The sequence below is a fragment of the Bombyx mori genome, chromosome 7 (assembly GCF_030269925.1).
Source record: "Bombyx mori chromosome 7, ASM3026992v2".
In the NCBI taxonomy this organism is placed as follows: Eukaryota; Metazoa; Arthropoda; class Insecta; order Lepidoptera; family Bombycidae; genus Bombyx; species Bombyx mori.
Window position 1 is genome coordinate 4,976,047 of NC_085113.1, and position 20,481 is coordinate 4,996,527.

The window sequence follows — 20,481 nt, forward strand, 5'->3', positions numbered from 1 at the left end:
ATGTTTTGATGACATATTTTAAAGAGGTATTTATGATTAGTGTCATGATCAATAGATTGCGACCGAAAAATGGTGTCTGATTTTTCGGATGAGGGTTCCATAATGAATTTAAATATATATAGATAATAGTTTTGGGGCATCGACTTTCTTGAGATCCTATAAAATATGTTTTAATTATTATTTTTGTATGTTTTAAGCATGATAAAATAAGAAATTTTATTTAAGCAATCATATTAAATCGATATCGAAGTCAATAAATAATGTACAACCCAAAACAGACGGCCGAACTGACGTGACAATGACATTTGGCGCGCTAAACATGGCGGATTTTCGGCCTCATTAGACGGAGACGGAGACATTTACGTATATTCATGTTTCATTTTATGTACGCACTGAAATACTGTTATATTGTTTTCCTGCGAGTTAAAGTGCTGAGTAAGAACGAGATAGATATATGTTTATGTGTGTGCCTTCAAAATGAGTGCTATTTATATAAGCAATTGTACGTATAGAACAATATGTCGTGTCCCTACTATATAGGTCTATGATTTGAACGGACACTTTTTCACACAGAGACGGTTCTCCTTACCTCTACCCTCCATAAAGAGTTCTTAATCTTCTTTTTTATTATGGCAATATAATTTATGTACACCGTGGCTTAGATATTACAGTTAATAGGCTCAGTGAATTTAGCCCCTCTTTTTTTCGGATTTTTTTTTATTTTTAATTTGTTCGTTGTTTGTTCGTTAATGTTCGAATATAAAAATTGTTTGTTCGTCTTTTGTTTATTTATAATTATTTAAACAAATGATCACCCTTAAGTTGCCCCTCCTTACTAGATATCTTTATTTTTATCGCTTAGATTAATTAATTTTGATCAATTATCGTTTGTTCGAGGACTATTGGTGATTGATCGATCATAAAAACAATTACTATCACTTCCTAGTGAACTAATATAAATAGAGCAGAACTAATATAAATAGAAGTGGAACTAATATAAATAGAGCAGTTATATACAGAGTGAAGCAGGCTGCCTTTCAGCGGAAACTTTTTAATAGACTGAGTTGGTACTCCTTACCATCCTCCATGCCTCAATGGTAGAATTAAAAGCTAGTTGCTCTAGTTTAATAGATGCTTCAACTTTTTGCCCATCTACTAAAGTATTAGAAATTAATTTATCAATCAATTTTAACTAATTTAACTAGATTTTATGTTCTTAAATATTCTTTTTATTTTAGTAGATGTGAGCAATAATAATTAACCTACATGATCAATATTCTCCGTCACTAATGGATATCAGCAATGCCAGAGGCACAACCAAACTGCTGACCTTTGCTGAAAGCTCGTTATAATCCTAGTTTGAAGAAGGACATGATTTTTTGGCCGGAACGCCAGGAGAAAAGTTGTTTGAATCGTATTATATTCTTAATTTATTGTTTCTTCAGATGAAACGTGTAATAATAATGAATTATTAACCATTTAGCACCTGCGATAGTGGACAAGTGTGGGCAAAAAAGTAAGTCACTAGACGTTGCTTCGCAGTTTCTTCCAGAAAGTCCACTAAGTCTCAGTAAATTCCCACCATTTTGCTAGGACATTCTTTCGCGGGCTTCGGATAGCCTGCCGACCGAGAGGGCTGGTCGTGGCGCCGATGATCGCCGGTCCGGTGTCCCGAGGGGGAGGGTGATGGGAGAGATGTGCTTCGTACTAAACACTTCACTTTCCCCCCACTTTTTGTCTTTTCATGAGTTCTGTCTCATGCGATATTCGGTCGTGGGTTGTTGAGCGACTGGAGGTTTTGTTGGTTCGACTCTGACATGCTCCGCCTTCCATCCCCAGTGGAGGGCGGAAGTCCGGTGATTTCCTCCTGACCAAAAAAGGACATCCTTTCATAAATGAAAATCTCATGCTGTTTTATTCAATTAATATTTCAATAAATCGATTTCACCTTATTCCGCTCCATTTTCTCAAATTGAATTTAATAACCTTTATTTATTTAAAAAAAGTTGACACCGGCAACAATGGCATCGCAAGAAGAGGATTGCCTTTTAGAAAAAGAAGGACGCCAATGGCTTTCGGGAAGAACGTACGGTACGGTACCGTACCTAGCAACAGTGATGTCCATAGATAATACACATAAATTAGTTAAAGATAAGCAAATCAAGCACTCAGCAAAAATGTTTACAGGCGTCGGCCACTAGATGGTTTCGCTTCGATGAGTTTCTCATTGCTCCTGTAGATGGCAGTAACATATTACCTATCCTATATATATTTTTTAATTAAGCATTTTGTAAATATTCAGAAACTAAAGATTGATAAAATTTAATCAATGTCTATAACAACTAAAGACTTGTATGATTTATTAATTTTTTTATTTACTGTGTTTAGACAGTAATTTTTTTTTTATTCTTTATTAGAGCCATACACCTAATAGGTTAAGTCGGCTATACAGTACCGTAAAATGGGGCGATTAGGGACAAATTCCAACTTTATGACCAATTTTAAGGTAGTTGTTGATGTATATAATGCTATATCAGGATCAAAATGATTGAGTCTTGGGGGCATCTTTGTTGTCTAATTTAAAATTATGCAACTAACATTCCAGTTTAAGCAAAAAATGCAAAAATAGGTGTAATCCCTATTTACCCGAAAATTGCGGTTAATTGGGACGAAATGAGAAATTTGCTAGGGTTGGCACTACTTTTATTTTTATATATAGTTTTAATTTATTTATTTATTTAGTTGCACCAACAAAGTGATCATCAATAAAAAAAATTGAAAAACTGACAAAAGTACATGGCAAACATCACCTCAATTATAGGTGCAATCGACAGTGCATTAACAACAATATATATATATATATATATATATACACTTATTTATACATATATAGTGGGCTTTCTTAGAAACGGTTTATATTTCTCCGTTCTTGGTAAGTACTTAGGGGCTGATTTTTCTATCTGGGTTAATAGATTAGGTGTGTCGGTTATTCCATGGATTAATCAGATGAATACCCCCACTCTGAACAAATATAAAATATTTTCTTGTTACATGTCTCTGCAAAATCGACTTACTTATATTAAATTGATTATCTATTTCAACTAAAGACTTATTCCCAATTTCGCTTCGAATAAACCAAATTTTTACCAACAAATTTAAAAAATATTGTTATAACTACATAGACAACCCTACAAACCTGTACCTATTTATACTTAGGTCGTTTCCATATCACGTATTCTCATCCCAATTGACCCCTTTTTCGTTGTTATTTATACCTAAGACGTCCCCAATATCCTCAAAAACAACAGATTTTTACATGTATTTTTATTTAATCAAATACATTAAAACCAATAACAACTGAGACTTACCTTTAATATATATGCTGGTTCAAACACTAAATAACGTTTATAAATCATAGTCGTCTTCTATTAATATCAAATAGCAAATAGAGAGCAAAGTTTCTAGCACTAAAATAATTACCACCACAGGAAGTTAATTTGAAACGCGATTTTTTATAAGTTAGCAGCTATTATCATGCATATTCAGAGTTGTTTTGTGAACTTTCAACATTCTACTATTAAACTACAAAAAATGGAAGATTTTGCAACGAATATAAAACATATATTGAGCGTCGAAAGATTTTCCCGGTTTTTTCCCGATTCGCCTCTCAATCCCTAATCGCCCCATTTTACCGGTAATTAATTACCTTAACTTTAACAACGATAAGTTTAGAGGCATCCGCTACAAGATGTCGCTAGTTTCCATGCAAAAAAAGATGTCTTAAAGCATGGCAATTCAGGGCCTCGGTGACGTTTTTTTTTTTATTGCTTAGATGGGTGGACGGGCTCATAGCCCACCTGGTGTTAAGTGGTTACTGGAGCCCATAGACATCGTAAATGGGCCACCCACCTTGAGATATAAGTTCTAAGGTCTCAGTATAGTTACAACGGCTGCCCTACCCTTCAAACCGAAACGCATTACTGCTTCACGGCAGAAATAGGCAGGGCGGTGGTACTCACTCGCGCGGACTCACAAGAGGTCCTCCCACCAGTAACGGTAACGTAATATTAATGATGGCAGCACCCTGTCCATCTTTGCTATATTATAGATTGTTGCTATGTGTATTGACTTAAAAAAAAAAAAAATCTTATCTTACAGAAAAGAGGGTTCACGATTGTAGGAATATTTTTTAAATAAAACTGACATTATATTATAATTTTTTATTTCCATTCCAAAAGCCAACATGCCACAACGCATACAATAAAAATGCCTTCACAACTTTAACTGCAGAACGAAAAATTAAATGCACATCATAGGCATGTCTATTTTCTTTCAATTATATCGATTAACTAAATTAGGAAATTAAAAGAAATATGACACACTATAAAGGCCCTGCCAATATAACATCGAAGAATGACTTTCGCTGCATCTGTTTACATTATTGTCACACGGCGTGATTTCAAGGTTCTTATTTTGAAAACTGCAGCGAAATTAATTTAACTTAGATACTAGAGACAAACATCTTATAGGTTATAAAAGACCTATTTTTTTTATATTTGATAAGTAAATATTAAGTCACTCTCACATTCAAACTTGTTTTAAGGCAGTTTAACATTGAGCCATTTATTAAAACAAAAACTTAGGACTCAAAAATATTTTTCGTTCACGATAACATAATATTGTATTCCGTAATGTCGGTAATAAATGCGCGTGGGCCGTAGGTAGGAAAGCAGTAGTCATAGGTGTGGTTTTGCCTGAACTCTACATTGCTGGCATATCTGGCCGAGTGCAGGCTAGTCCCAATTTTTTATTCAGTGTGCCAAAGGTTCCCTTGACGTCCCTTTTCACCATTATCACTTGTTACGACAGGGTAAATAGATAAGTTAGCTAAGTAGGTACCTACCGTACCGTACCTACTACCTATGTGTTTAACTTTTCAGTTGCAATTTTCTCTGAATGTTTGATGTGGCCCGAGTCGAAAATCTCAAAATAAAAACGTAATTTCAATCATTAAAATGTAATGGTTTCGCTGATTTGGTTTGAAATAAAATTTATTGTTGTAATTACGTTAAAGACGCTCGCCTGCACCTGGCCAGTACGGATTCAGACTAGGTGTCTCAAGCAACTCACACATAACTATATAGTCTTCTATCGATGGTACTTTGTTTTGTCGTCGGTTAGGCCAAGATGTATAATATTAAATTACCAGTTTAAATAATTAAAGTAGATTGTCATTGATTTTTTTTTAAATAATTTGTCATTTAAAATTAAGAATTTATAATCTGATTCACATTTCAATTTCAATTAAACAATTCAATAATACATAATAAAATTAATGTCCTTGATTTTTATTTCACAAAATCAAATATACTTATAGATTTTTATTCTTTAATAATCAGTTTCGTAGTTTTCTTAGTCGTAAGAATGTTTGAATAATTTTTTATGGTTTCATTTTGTATTTATTTTATCAATGTTCAGGAAAACTGAAAAGTATTCTCCTAATTGTGCACAAATCAAGTAAATAACAGGAGTTTAAATTGTTTCTCAATCATGAATTAATAGCTAAAGATGAATAGGAGATAAATTTTATTTTAAATGTAATGGAGAGAACATAAAATATACATTTTCCACACTTACAAAATCATGGTTAATTCTTTTGTCAGTCTTGTTTAATCTGTAAACATGAGTAATTCTGTATATTTGAATCTGTTTATGTGAAATTTGGGCTAAAACTATTTGATCATATTATTCTTTTAAAACTGATAAAAGTAGTTCAAATTACAATTAGGTCGCTTAGGGGTAACTTTAATTAAAACAAAAAGACCTCATGAAGAATGCAATTAAATCACACATGTTGTGTTTTGAATAACCAATTGGCTAATTAACTTCTGAGATAATATAAGCGTTTTATGTTTGTGGTCAGGATTAAGAGTGGATTTTCCAAATTGAGCAAAGCCAGTTTTCTTCTGGTTTTTGTATGGCAGCTGTGAAGAATGACTTTGCTATGAATGGTTATGTGTTCTGAAAGGGGATTGCAACGTTTATATCTTCCTTATTTTCTCAGCCAGTTTTCATTTTGTATTTTGAGTCAAAAATATCTTTATTTAATGTGCTTCATTTTAATATAAAAATTGTATATCATTTAATCTATATATTTTCTCTATGTTAAGACAGCTAAAAAATCTTCGTTAACTTAATACATAAATCACTAGCTGTGCACAAAGGTGTAATATAATACTGTATAGTTTGTGAAATGGCAAAATGTTCAAAAGCAAAATCTATAAAAACCGGAAATTATTTTCTGAAGAGAATTGAACAGAGTTCTATTTACACATGATGTTGTATGTGTTGGAACATAAATGTATATAAATAATCATTTGAAAGTATCATAACGTTTCAGGCATTTTTTCTTTCAGTAATGGAGATATTTGATATTAAACTAGTTAAAACTAGCTGAGAGTGGATACATATTTCTTTTTTTATTATAGTTAAGGTACATTAAATGTTCAGTCCGGATTTTGAAGAACAAAATGTTTTGATTTGTGTTTAATTACATTGACTTCATTGTTTCTATAGAATGAATTAGGTTGCTATTTAAAAACAAGTAATTGTATATGTTAACGAAATGGAAAATCTTAATAGATATATAAATAAGGTACTAGGTAAAATGGCAATACAGTTTTGACCAACTTATGAAAAGTTAACATTGCAATTTACATTTTATCAGTCTTTTCTTTCTGTGGAGCTTAAAGAACGATTTGTTTTGTAGTGTTTTTAATTAGAATAAATGAAAACGCACTAGTATCTCTTAACAGTGTATAGCTGTTCTATAAAAGCCTATAAAGATATGTAGGTCTTTTTTTTTCTTTAGAAAGATCACTCACACTCGCATTCTTATCTTAGTATTCTAAAAAAAATAATTGTACTAAAATAGGCATGCTTTCTAGCCTACGTTCTCGTTAAATGTTAGTATTATGATAAAATCAATACTAAAATACAAAACTAGTTTGAACTTCGTCTGATACAGACAATCTTTTTTTTTTTTTGGAACATTTTTATTTATTTGAACTTTTTTTGCTGTGAGCAACAATTTGAATTTTACGGTTCTCTTAAGCTAATGTCGGCGAGTTCGTCGTGATAGCGACCCGCTTAGTCTTTCGTTCTACTATCACTCATTATTCTTCTACTACGTTTATACCTTAAGGTACATCCATAACTATATGTTAGTAAATGTCAATCAAACCTATTTACTGTCCTTTCTCTATTTAAACTTTCAATTATTAAATAAAGATATAAAACAGGCATTTCATTAAGTCATCAAAAACCATCTAGATATAGTCTCATACATCCATAAGAAAATCTACTTTTCTCTTAAATTGAATTAGATATTGTCTAAATACCATTCGTCATTTACGTAGCTAAAACTCGGAACACACTCGATGGCAAATACAAAAGTGCATCACACAAATTGTGCTACTGGGATGTGCCTATAACCCTTTGCCGTGTCTATATATCCATAAAATCCTGCTAGAATTCTAGCTTAATTAACCACAACTTTATTTATCGTGCTTCTCAAACTGGAGGAGGTCCTCGAACGTATCTTAGTTGAGGAGTTAACGATTGGGCAAGGGAGTTAAGAGCATCGCAGCATCGTGGACGTTCAACCAACCAAGCGGCTAACAATAAAGCGACAAGGCACAGTTGGATGGGGAGAGATGAACGTAATACACGCCACACCCATCCACCTCGAGGGCTGTAGTCGGGATCGCCCGAGCCAGTTTTACTGCCAGCTACTGGGCCGACATTATTTTCTCTGAAATAAACAGAACTATAATAAATTTAAATTAGTGAACAAACTTTAAATATAAACTTTAAATATTTTAAATATAATACTTAAATATTATAATACTTTAAATAAAACTTTAAATAAACTTTACTGGTGGTAGGACCTCTTGTGAGTCCGCGCGGTTAGGTACAACCGCCCTGCCTATTTCTGCCATGAAACAGTAATGCGTTTCGGTTTGAAGGGTGGGCAGCCCTTGTAACTATACTGAGATCTTAGAACTTATATCTCAAGGTGGGTGGCGCATTTACGTTATAGATGTTTATGGGCTCCAGTAACCACTTAACACCAGGTGGGCTGTGAGCACGTCCACCCATCGAAGCAATAAAAAAAAAACTATTATGGGATTTTTTAATTGTCATTTTCGTCTCCGAAATCGTTATCAATCAATATCAAAAGTATTAGGTATAATTAATTAATTCTTCACATTAATTATTAACTAGAGGTCCCACAGTAGTCGAAATTCGACTATAATTAATTGGAATTGTAAGTTTGTACACTATTATGATTGTATTTTATACTTCGCCAAGAAATTTCGCCAAGACTACACTATAAAAAATATTAACAAAGACAAACAATATTTAATCTATTCTCAATTTGACCACAGACGTCAAGAACAAAAGTTTGACAATGGTATATAGTGTGTGTAATGTTTTCTTTATTGATTTAATGTATCTTTTATGCATTATTTTTAAAAAATATTACCATTGTGCACTTCTTCTCTTTATTCTCTATAAGTGTGGAAAATTTCACACTCCTCCGTCCACGCAATTTTCGTAAAAAGGGAATCAAAGTTTTTGCTTCGCGTATTAATATATAGATATTGCTTACAAAAACTTCATCTGGAAGTTTACTGTTGTACATGCATATCTATACAAAAAAATATAAAATACGGTATTACTTACATGTCATCGTCAATTTTAAGTTCCGGTATGTTTTGTTCAACCAGCGCTTTACAAGACGCTTGTAAGGTGCGTACTTCGTTTTCGGTTTGTTCCATACGCTAAAAATAAACAAACGCAACGTTCAGTTTCTAATCACTTGATCAATGTCCAATAAATAGATCTACCAAACTAGAACAAGGTGGATTTAAAATTAGACAAACTATTTAGTACCTTGGCAATAGCCCTGTGTGCTGGGGAATTCGGAGCTAAAGTCGCTTGCAAACGACGCGCCAGCTCTCTCAGAGCACCCAGACGTCTCGCCCGTCTGCCAACACCTTCACTATCTCCGTCAGATATACCAGAGTCCGAGAGGGAGTCGCATGTTGAACTACCCTATAAAAAAAAGAATTATCGTTATAAAAAATAAAATAAATACATATTAGTATTAACTAGTGGTCCTGTAGTACTCGAAATTCGACTATAATTAATTGAAATTATAATTTTGAACATTATTAAGGTTATATTGTCAAATATTAGTACTAATGTATTCGATCTTTTAATTTATACCTTCTTTTTCTCTATAAGAGATGCGGCCAATTGTTTGATCTGAGTGGCGACTTCGGTTTGGTCACCAACGATTGTGCCACGATCACGCAATGCCTCCAAAGTAGCTAGATCTCCCCTCAATTCCCCTTGAAGTTCGCGGAGCGCACCCTCCCATTCGGCCCAAGCACATATTGCTTTTTCCAAGGAGAGAAGTTCATTAGAAGTCCTGAAATGTAAAATGTTATAAAACGCTACAAATAATGTATAGTTTAATTAACATCCATCACAAAATCAAGCTAGTTTACTTAATGCTATAGATATATTATTATAAAAATGACCAGTGTTAAAACGTACCGTTGATGCGCATCATCCCATGCGGATAATAACGCTGCCAATTCAGTAGCGAGACCGCTATCATCTGACTCCATCTCGCCGAGAGTCCGACGTACAGAGACCGTCAATTTCAACATTGAAACTTTGCATTCTAAAAGACGCGATAGGCGATCCTGGAAAAAATTAATTGGAATTTGTATTTTGACAATAACAAAATACGAATAAGTTGTTTTAAGCGACATCATTTTATAATGTGGTTGCAAAATTATTTGAATATACGTAACCGTAGAACCTGTCACCTATGACGAAGGGGTCGACGAGTGTATTAACCCATAGACACAGCCCACTGAGTTTTTCGCCGGATCTTCTCAGTGGGTCGCGTTTCCGATCCGGTGGTAGATTCTGCGAAGCACTGCTTGCTAGGGCCAGTGTTAGCAACGCTCCCGGTTTGAGCCCCGTGAGCTCACCTACACGTCAAGGACAAGCTGAAATAGCCTCTCAAGGCTATCAGCATAGGCAGGAAAAAATAATAATGAGTAATAACCAAACCCTCATTATTTATTTGGATGACGTAATGTTTCGTCGGTTACAGTTTCTATTGTGTTGGCAGCTGAGTACATATATTTTCTTAAAGCATATGTTTGATTGTTTGTATTGTTCATATATGTTTTAAATTTACCTTTAACTCTTCGATTCTCCTGTGTAGTTGAGCTCTTGTGTGCGGTTGGGGAGCGCAGTCTGCAGGGTCACAGATATCGTCGAGCGTTTCCCGAAGCGCTGCCATTTCCCTGCGGAGTCGCCGGGCTCCACCACGACGAGTGGCGGCTGCACGCAGAGCCGACCAACGAGCCGACACCGCTAAAAAAGAAATAAACTTTCGTTGTAAATTTGAAAAAGACTTTTTGGTATCTTTAGCTTTGATCATGCCGAAAGGAAAAATTATTCTAAATACCGAAATTTGTAATATTATCTTATGAATACTACTTTATATAACATAATTATTATCTTTATATAACATATCTTATATCTTTAAACGAGCAATTCTTGTATCTATACTAATATATAAATCTACAGTGATTTTTACGGATGTTCCGTTGTAACTACTGAACCATGCATACGATTGACTTGAAACTTGGTATCCATGTAGAAAATACATGTACTTAATGGATAGGCTAATATTTATATGAGTGTTGGACTCCTACACCAGTTGCGGGGGCGTTAATGATGAGATTCTTTGTAGGGATGAGAAACAATAATGTTAATTTTAAATAGCCAGCGAAACGGACGGGTACAGCTAGTATAAATATATATAATAATCTGAATCTCGGAAACGGCTCTAATGATTTTCATAAAATTTAGTATACAGGGGATTTCGGGGGCGATAAATCGATCTAGCAACTATTTATTTTCAGAAAATGTTTTTTTTTTGTGTTTTCAATAATCAACTTTATCGATAATCAACTTAAACATATTTTTTTTTTTTATTGAAAGAAAATAACAAGTAATATTATATAATATAATATCAATATGTAATTCGTATTTAAATACAATTTCTAAAAATACAATTTATCAAAAAAAAAGCGGTCATCCAGGTCTGTATATAACAATAGCTTGCGATTGTTTTTTGTATACCTAATATGAAAATTGTCTTCATTGATTACAGCAGCAGTTCCAATCTTTTGACGAATAAATATTTAGAAGATAATGAATTTGAAATGGGGAAAACCTAAAACACACTCGACGAGAAAATGTAAAGTTATAGTAACGTGAATTATTTAAAAATACGGTTTGTTTACGTGCAACGATGCGTCTGGTGGATGTATCTAGGTCGAAATGCAATGTATAAGTCGGTTAATATTTATTTGGTTTAATACCAGGTGCTTTGGCTACTACTGCGATTGATAGAATATTTAATATAAGTCGCTATTATTCAAATGGAAACAATTATGACGATTTCATATTCAAAACTTGTAAAAACACTAAAATGAATTAATTTTAGAAACGAAATATACCGAAATTGTATTTAATTCACTGTGCAATATCACAGCACTGTGTAGGCAGAAACAGTGTGTTTCTTGTTCTAATCGGTGATATTCACATTATGAGTCTTGAGCACAAACATGGCCTTGTATCATCACACCTCGAATTCATGCAAAAAAATATTAATTTAGGTAAGTATAGGTATATATGACTCCGCCTCTGCAGCGAGGCCCCACAAAACTGTTGTTCACTGTTCGTTACTGTTATTACGAGTATAATCATATTATGTTCATTAAAATTCAAAGAAGATTGCATATTATTATGCAACAAGAGGTAACTTGAATGTACGCAACATGCCTTAATTTATCTTCCGTAATCAAAATGTAAAAAGGCAAGCCTGCTGAGTTTGTTTCACAGGTTCTTCTCGGCACTGTGGCTTTTTTTAGACCGGTGCAGTAATGGAAAAGTTTATTTTATCATTCAATAATATAAAATGACATGGAAAATAATAGATAGTATGTTTATATTTTATAGTTTCCGCGGTCACAGACTTGAGACGTCGGAAACGATGTAATAACAATAAAAACGCGAGCTTAAATAGTAAAAGTAGTTTTAAAAAAGAGAATAAATGATTTTATTATTCAATAAAAATGAAATATTGTTGAAATTTAAGATACATATGTAGATCACATTAATAACGTGAATGTTTTAGAGACATAACGGCGTTTGGCGTTCGAAATGTGATGCACAAAGGAATGTATGGCCATTAACTCTTTGAAGGTACGTATTATTTCTTGTAATCTATTTAGAGCGGACGAAAAACAAGTTGGAGCCAACTGGAGATAAACAGTTAAAACATGTCTACTTAACATATTGTCAACGAAATCAGAAAGGTTTGATGTTCAATCTGAAATGTACGTTGTGGATAAAAATACTATGCGGGTAGAAGATTATTTGCTAGGGCAGTCAGATTGGGATTTCGGGATTGCGAGCAGTAAATTTATTTATTTGGGAAACAAATATCATGTTATATATTCGGAAAATACACCGGCTACTAATAATTAATATATTACAAATTTTCGATAGATTGTAAACGACAAAAATAATTTAGAATATCACGTTTGTATTGCTGTATGTTTATAAGCTCACAATGTTTCTCCATCGTATTGAGTTTTTGTGAGTTAAGTAAAGCAAAGCGCGCGTCGAACAAATAAGAATAAACCATTAGTAAATTCTTAAGCCGGCTGTACACGCTCGTCTCGTTGTCTCGTGTGCCTCTCGTCGCGTAGAGGCTCGACACGAGACCACACCATGTAAACACACTCGTATCGATTGAACTTCGGAAGCCCGTTGCGATGGACCTAGAAGAAACTTACGTAGTTGACAGACAACCAAAACGAACGAGTGTGTACACGCGCGCTCTCTAGACTCCCAGACCCTTTGACTCGAGCGCAAAAAACCGACACGCTTCCGAGAGCGAACGAAAGCCACAAGACGAGACGAGGTTGCCATGTACACACTGGCCCTCGGCCTGTCTCGCAGTGTCTCGAAGAGCATGCACAGCCGGCTTTAAAGTTGCTGGTGATTATAAGAGATGATGATATTAGTACGGAATTCGCATATTTAGTAGCATTAGCAGCACAGTTATGGATGCTGGAAACGAGAGACAAAATCATTTACAGCCAGACTTCGAAAATCAAGTATTTTTTTCGGTATACTGATTCAAACTTCGTAGTACTTGTCAGGGTAACTAATATCTCTAGGGCCCTAAAAATTCTTGGACCCGCGGTCTGCTCTGAACATCTGCAGACTGTCAAGTCCCACATACCTCGCGCACCCCCTTAAGTGCGGAAGCCTCGTAAAAGGTTCGGACGACTGACTATGGTGTATCATACAGCAAGGTTGTCGTAGGGAAGATTTTATTAACTTAAATATGTAAAAGAGCGTAAGGAATAACTAAGTTGTGGGTGGCGCAACCCTTCTTGAAGCATGACTCCGGTCACCGTCCTCGCCGAACCCGTCGCTTGCGACGAAGGACTTTGACGAATAAATTAACCCATAGACAAAGCCCACTGAGTTTTTCACCGGATCTTCTCAGTGGGTTGCGAAGCAATGCCCTTGCTAGAGCCAGTGTTAGCAACACCGTTTTAAGCCCCGTGAGCTCAACTACACGTCAAGGAGAAGCTGAAATAGCCTCTCAAGGCTATCAGCACAGGTAGGACAAACAAAGCATGAGGTTTCTATAGCATTGGTATATCGGGAAATCGATCCTTCAAAGGAGAACACAAGTTAGTTTTGCTAGCATACGCGTAGTGGTATCTGGTAAATGCTACATAAACTTCCGAAAATGTTAGATTTATAAAGTTTTATAGAATTGAATTTTAATAACGAAGATATTGGTAAAATTTATTGCTTGGAACTTTATTAACATTTTTACGTAATAAGAAAGGAGATTACTTTTTCTTTAAAAGCATAATAATTAACTAGTTCAAATTTGACAAACTTGAGTAGTTGTTGAGGGAAATTATTTGCATTGAATAATGTTATTTTATACAAGAGGATTACAAGACGGTTGCTGCTTTTTAATGATATACCTATACAAATTTAATTAGATGTATTAATGCAGCAACTGAATATGGCTGGTATGTTACATAAATCCTTGAATCATCATGAAGTGGGCAGACGTGTTTACTGCAAGCCACAGGTACCTCTAAAACGCCGAACCTATTTTTAATTAATTTTTATTGAGCATATATTCGTTTGCCCTAGTTTACGGCCCACCCACTAAGCAGTTATAGAAGCCCATAGATATCACCATGTGAAGGCCGTCACCCAAAATGGTGAGCAATAGGGTCTTAAAACACGCCCTGACACCAGCACACAAACATTTTGTCGATATGTATCATTAAAAAAAAGTACATGGATTGAATACAAAGATTAAAAGAACTATTATGTGATATGTTAAATCACAAGAGTGTAAGTGTATCCGATTTGGGGACCGATGTAGGCAAGAATAAGTAAGAATACGAATTATCCAAAACAAGATTAAAAGTATCTATTAAAAGTAATTAAAACAGCCATTTTACCTGTGACAGTTAAATTATGGTAATCTGTACATTCTCCTTGAAGTATATTGTAAATCACACTTTATACCTAAATTTGGAGTCGGAAATGGCTAAAATAGCGCCCTAAATGTCACGAACTTGTCTGTGATGTTCCTGTGCACATAATCTGACTAATTTACTACCGAAGTCAATGCACTCGGAAGATTCCACAAGTCTAGACATCTGCTTTGGCTATTATTATAACGCTTTTGCATCATGTGTTACTAGAATGATTAGGAATAGTTGAATTTTTCATACCGAACAAATATTTAGTGAAAATTTATCCAATACCATTAATCAAAATTGTATCGGGACGCTCTAGAGGTGTAGCTTTTATTGATACCGTTTGACTTATAGTGTGTTTAGTATAAACAAATTCTCTTTCTCGAAGTGGTATTAAAATGTTCTCACAGTTTCCAAACAGGATCTACTGCACAGCGGATAAAGGCAACTACATGAAATCATCTTCAATTGGGTACAGATGAATATGGAACAAACAATTTCGCGAGAACGGATACCAATTTGCGATACCGACATTCATGACTTTATTTCTCATTGCAAATCTACGGGTAATTGTGGAAAGTGTTTTATGAAAACAGTCGATTTCTTCTCGTCTTGATGTTAATCGTTTATAGCTATTATAATAGACTTAGAATATTATAAAACTATGCAAGTTTTAATATTACTTTAAATGAATTATTCAATTTCTTACTTTCTTAAATGATTTTATGTAGTTCTTTGGTTGGTCTTGGGCATGTTTATTTTTCTTAAGCTGACTTGCGTTTCGAAATACGTTATTCGTATAAGGATTAAACTGGTTAAGCGCATTGAATCCACATCCTTGGGACAGTGAAAGCAAAGAAATCGTGAAGCGTGCGACTCATGATGATTTCATTCTACGTTTAAAATTGAAATGCATTTGGAAAGGTTACGGTAAATTTCGCCTTGATAAATAAATTAACTACTATGATCATATTTATGTTGTAAGTGCCTCTGTGCGCGTGCCTCTTTTCTCAAAATCGAAAATAGACACGTACCACATTTTGCTGGCAAGTTTATCAAAGTTATACCTATGTACGCACGTTTCGTTGGCACTTGTGAATACAATATTCATGCAATAATTGCAAACTGCTTGCTAATATTTCAAATTAAGTTAGAATTGTTTAGAACAGAAAAAATATCATTCCAGGAGTGAAAGTTTAGTTTCGTTCACCACTTTCAGGGGAGAAAGTGTCACTCACTTTCTCTCCCGGTTTAAGGTTTTAATCAATCAGTGCGTATCCTTTAATTTTATGGCGTATGCGTTCTTATACTTTTTCTTTGTCTTAAATATCTTTTATAATATCGCAATATTTCATAAATAAATGTTCAATTAGCATGCTGCATAACATTTTCATTTGGTAGAAATAAATATATTATCAGTTCCGTATCTGATTAAAAATTCTTTCATTCCATAATGATGATAAAATAAAATTGAAAATCACTGATTATGGATTCCGGATCTATAGCTCTGCACTATTGATTAATTTCGTATGAAATTTAATACACTTGCCAATTAATGTGTGGGTTTTTTTAAAACAAAGCCGTGTATACTAACGTCTGAGTATTCATTAGTTAGATTGATATTAAGTATATTAAGATATCTATTATATAAATAAGATTTTACTAAACATAATACACACGGGATTTGTATGTATATAAAGATTTTTGCGGTTCACTTTTAAATTGAACAACGTAAAGAATTCGCACTCTAGTCCCAAGGAAGATTAATACTTATTAAGCCTTTAGGTTAAGGTAGTTTTTATGTTAATTTTGAGTTTTTGTTTTATTATTATTATTAATTGATTTTTTGTTTTTATTATTATTATAGTGTATTAAACACTGCCACGCCTGGGAAGACGGCAGGACACACTCCGGCGAGGTGGGCAACAATCGGCCGGAGCGTTAGGGACTATTGGGAGAGAAACCGGCGAACTATACGGGCATTGTCGAGCAAGACTGCTTTTTGCATTTGGGCCACCACCGACTTTTTGTTGAGACCAAGCCTCTCGAGATGTTTTGAGAGGCTTTTAGGGACCAAACCATTCACCGACACAACTACCGGGATTATTTCTGTAGATACCACCCTCCACATGTCGGTCACCTCGTGCGCCAGGTCCAAATATTGGGTCTTTTTATCTGCCTCAGCCCGAACGAGGTTCTCGTCGTAGGGGATGGTGATATCCACCAGAAATACCCGAGACTCCGTCTGGTCCATCAGCACGATATCAGGCTTATTCGCAAGAATAGTCCTGTCCGTAATGATGGGGCGGTCCCAGTAGAGCTTGGCACGGTTGTTTTCGTGTACAGCGTCCGGCTGGTACTTATAATACGGTAGCCTCTGTTCGATGAGGCCATACTTAAGGGCGAGCTCTTGGTGGAGGATTCTGGCTGCTTGGTTATGTCTGTGCAAGTACTCAGTGTTAGCAAGCATAGAACAACCAGAGGTGACATGTCTGAGGGATTCACCCGGTCGGCGGCATAATCGACAGATGTCAGCTGTCCCATCCCTCAGAATGTGCTTCCTATAGTTGTTCGTCTTGATAACCTGATCCTGTATTGCACAGACAAAACCCTCGGTTTCCCCAAAGAGGTCACCGAATCGCAGCCAGTGCACGGAGGCTTCTTTGTCCACGTGGGGCTCATGCAGTGCCTGAAAGAAGCGTCCGTGCAGCTCTTTCCCTTTCCATATGGCCTCACGGTCAGAGGTACTGAGCACCGCTGGTGATTGCCACCCGTCTCTGGCCAGGGCTAGCGGGGTCAGTCCTTTGTCGCATTCCATGACCTCTCTGTGCATCACACTGTCAGCCCTCGATAGGAAATATTCCCTGAGACTGCACACCCCACTGTTGTGCATGACCTTGGCGCTAAGTAGGCCCCGGCCACCACACTTCCGCGGAATGTACAATCTCATTACCGAGGACTTCGGGTGGAGCATCCTATGGAGGGTCATAATTGAGCGGACTTTTCTATCCAGGGCATCCAGTTCGGTCTGAGTCCACCTGAGCACGCCGAAGGTATACAACAGGACGGGCATCGCCCAGCCGTTAAACGCCCTTGTCTTATTCACGCCCGACAAAAGGCTCTTACACACTTTTGTCAAACGTTCATAAAACAAGTCGCATGCAGCCTGTTTGACGACCGCCACGTCAATACCTAAATTTTGCGACATGCCCAGGTACCGGTATGTTTCTCCCTCGGAGAGTGCCCGAAGGTTTATCCTATCGGATACAGGTAAACGATCCGATGAGACTATGCTCCCTCTCTCTACATGGAGAACCGCACACTTGTCGACTCCCAGCCTCATCCTAATGCGACTACTGAAATCACAAGTGATGTCAAGCAGTCGCCTGAGGCCTGCAGCATGAGGAGCGTACAACTTGAGGTCATCCATGTAGAACAAGTGGGACACCTTCAAGCCCCCCCTTCGGAACTGAAAGCCTGTCCTCGAAGCCTCCAGTAATGAACTGAGAGGATTCAAGGCCAGGCAAAACCACAATGGACTCAGACAATCACCCTGAAATATGGGTATATTCACCTTTATTCGGTCTTCTACAGCCGACAGCCGCACACCGGATAGACTAAGCATTGTGCTCCATTGCCCCATACAGGCACCGAGGAAGTCTCGAACTGTATCGTCTATCTTATACAGCTCGAGGACCCTCTTCAGCCATGTATGGGGGACCGAGTCAAATGCCTTTTTATAATCTATCCAGGCGGCAGAGAAATTTCGTCGGTTGCGTTTGACCTGCTGGCCAGATACCGCGTCGATCAAGAGGAGTTCCTTAGTACCGCGGCTACCACGCCTACACCCGTTCTGGGCACCAGACAGTACTCGACAGCTGTCTATGTGGTGTGAGATCTTAGTTTCCAGAACGGATGTCAGTGTCTTATAGGTGGTAGGAAGACACGTTATTGGCCGGTACTGTGCCGGATCCGCGGTACTTTCCGATTTTGGAATGAGGTGAGTGATCCCAGTAGTGAGGAAGTCGGGGAGCACTTTTGTATCTAGGGCTTCCTGAAACTGTCTGGCGAGGGTTTCGTGACAAGCCCGGAAACTTTTTAGCCAGTAAAGCTGCAGTCCGTCGCAGCCTGGAGACTTCCAGTGTGAAGAACTACAGACTGCAGCCTTAATATCACCTTTGCTGATAGTTACCGGGCTCATCGGTGGTATGCCCGCACACGAGTCCTCAATGACCTGCATCCAGGAGCCCTCCACATGCTCCACAGGTCTTGACCACAAGTTGCGCCAGAATGTGACCATCTCCTGTCCAGCTGGACGTTCGGTGACGGCGCTAACATTGGCCTGTTCTAGGGACCTGTAGAACTTCCTCTGATCACTCACGAAGAGGCGATTCTGGCGATACCTTTGAACTCGTTCCGAGTACCGCCGGATGCGCTTGCTCCAAGCAGCCACCTTCTGCTTCAGGAGGTCTATGCGATCTGCCAGCTGTTGTGCATTTGGCACTGCAGGGCCTAAGCCACACCCCGCAAACGCAATTCTGACAAACCGCAAGACTCTCGGCCTCGTGTTGCCCGTCCTGAAGCTAATCAGTTTGCCGATAAGGACTCTAGCGTCACTGATACGACGTTCAATTCTGCGCTTCCAAGCAGGCTCGGCATCTCTCACACGCTGAGCGTCGGCAGCTGTCACCTGCCGATTTGGCTGGAGCTTGGCGCCAATACACCAACATACTGCCATTGCGGCGCCAAACAGGATTGAATTCGTATCAGTGAGGCTGCTGCTGTTCTCCAAATATGGAAGCAGCATCTCGTTAACGGCCTCAACGACATTCCGATTATGGTGACTCTGAGCTATTCTGGGGATCCGGGGTCTCGCGTCGAGAGGCATCTCACGCACTTCCAGAATCGCTTCTTCAAGAATCCTCTTGATCTGCTCGTTGTCCTGGGAAGCTATTCCGTCCGCCCCTCCGTCAGCAGCCAATGGTTGATAACCAGTGTCTACCGCACCGCCGACATTTAAGTCCTGCATAGATGCGATAGATACACGTCCTTCAGCTGGTGCAAGAGAGGTGGCCGGAACAGCCTCGAGTCGTAGTTGTTCGAGTTCGTTTGCGCTGAAGATGTTAGAGCGCATTATGAAACGAACTCGGTCGGCTAGGTTCTGGTCTGTAATGTGTGTCAGCGATGGCTCAAGCGCTTGAAAATTACGAAGCAGTCTTGCTCGACGCCCTGTGCCGCCTGTTTCTCCCCCCACAGCCCCAAAGTGGGCGCGCATGACATTGGAATTTTGTTCACGAGTCCATCGCATGCGCCGCCCTCCACCGAGTGCGGGTGCCTGTTGCGGAGTCCTTGTGGACTCTGCAGGCACCAAGCCTCCCGGTGGTGATGATGATGGGGGTTCGACCCGCTGAAGTGGTCTTAACGAGTCAGATCTTTTGTTTGTGTTATAGGTTTTACTCATCGTTGGGCTTTTATGTGGGGTCTAACAGTCGCTGCAGACAGAGCCCCATATCTGCAGAAGGCTAGAATACAGTGGAGGGTCGCCAGTTACTCCAAGGGGACCGTTCACGACCTAGACTTAGCGCCCTAGGCCATGCAGCCGCTCGGCACGGTGCCTTACACCTTCGGCTAGCGCTGGTTGCTTGCGCGGATGGAACAACCATCTCATATTGATTGTTTCACCCGCGGGCGATGGGGTCACCGCTTCCCTACGCCTTATTATTATTATTATTATTGAATTTGTTTTAGTCCGAGATTGTAGTTATTATTTTTATTTAATTCTAGTATA

At 37.6% G+C, this 20,481-nt stretch overlaps 1 protein-coding gene across 4 annotated transcripts in view; it reads right to left on the reverse strand.

Annotated features, from left to right (window-relative positions):
* Positions 1-4,205: 4,205 nt before the first annotated feature.
* Positions 4,206-20,481, reverse strand: part of LOC101740250 (klarsicht protein) — a 358,174-nt gene continuing 341,898 nt past the window's right edge. For 3 of the 4 annotated variants that reach the window (XM_062669363.1, XM_021351399.3, XM_062669361.1), the window contains 6 exons: positions 10,286-10,464; positions 9,628-9,779; positions 9,295-9,499; positions 8,959-9,120; positions 8,749-8,846; positions 4,206-7,828 (listed from right to left, as the gene is read on the reverse strand). In XM_062669363.1, coding sequence (XP_062525347.1) covers positions 7,573-7,828; positions 8,749-8,846; positions 8,959-9,120; positions 9,295-9,499; positions 9,628-9,779; positions 10,286-10,464 — 1,052 coding nt within the window. In that variant the 3' untranslated portion in view covers positions 4,206-7,572. The remainder of the gene's footprint in view (positions 7,829-8,748; positions 8,847-8,958; positions 9,121-9,294; positions 9,500-9,627; positions 9,780-10,285; positions 10,465-20,481) is intronic. The other variant, XM_062669362.1, reaches the window with a different exon arrangement.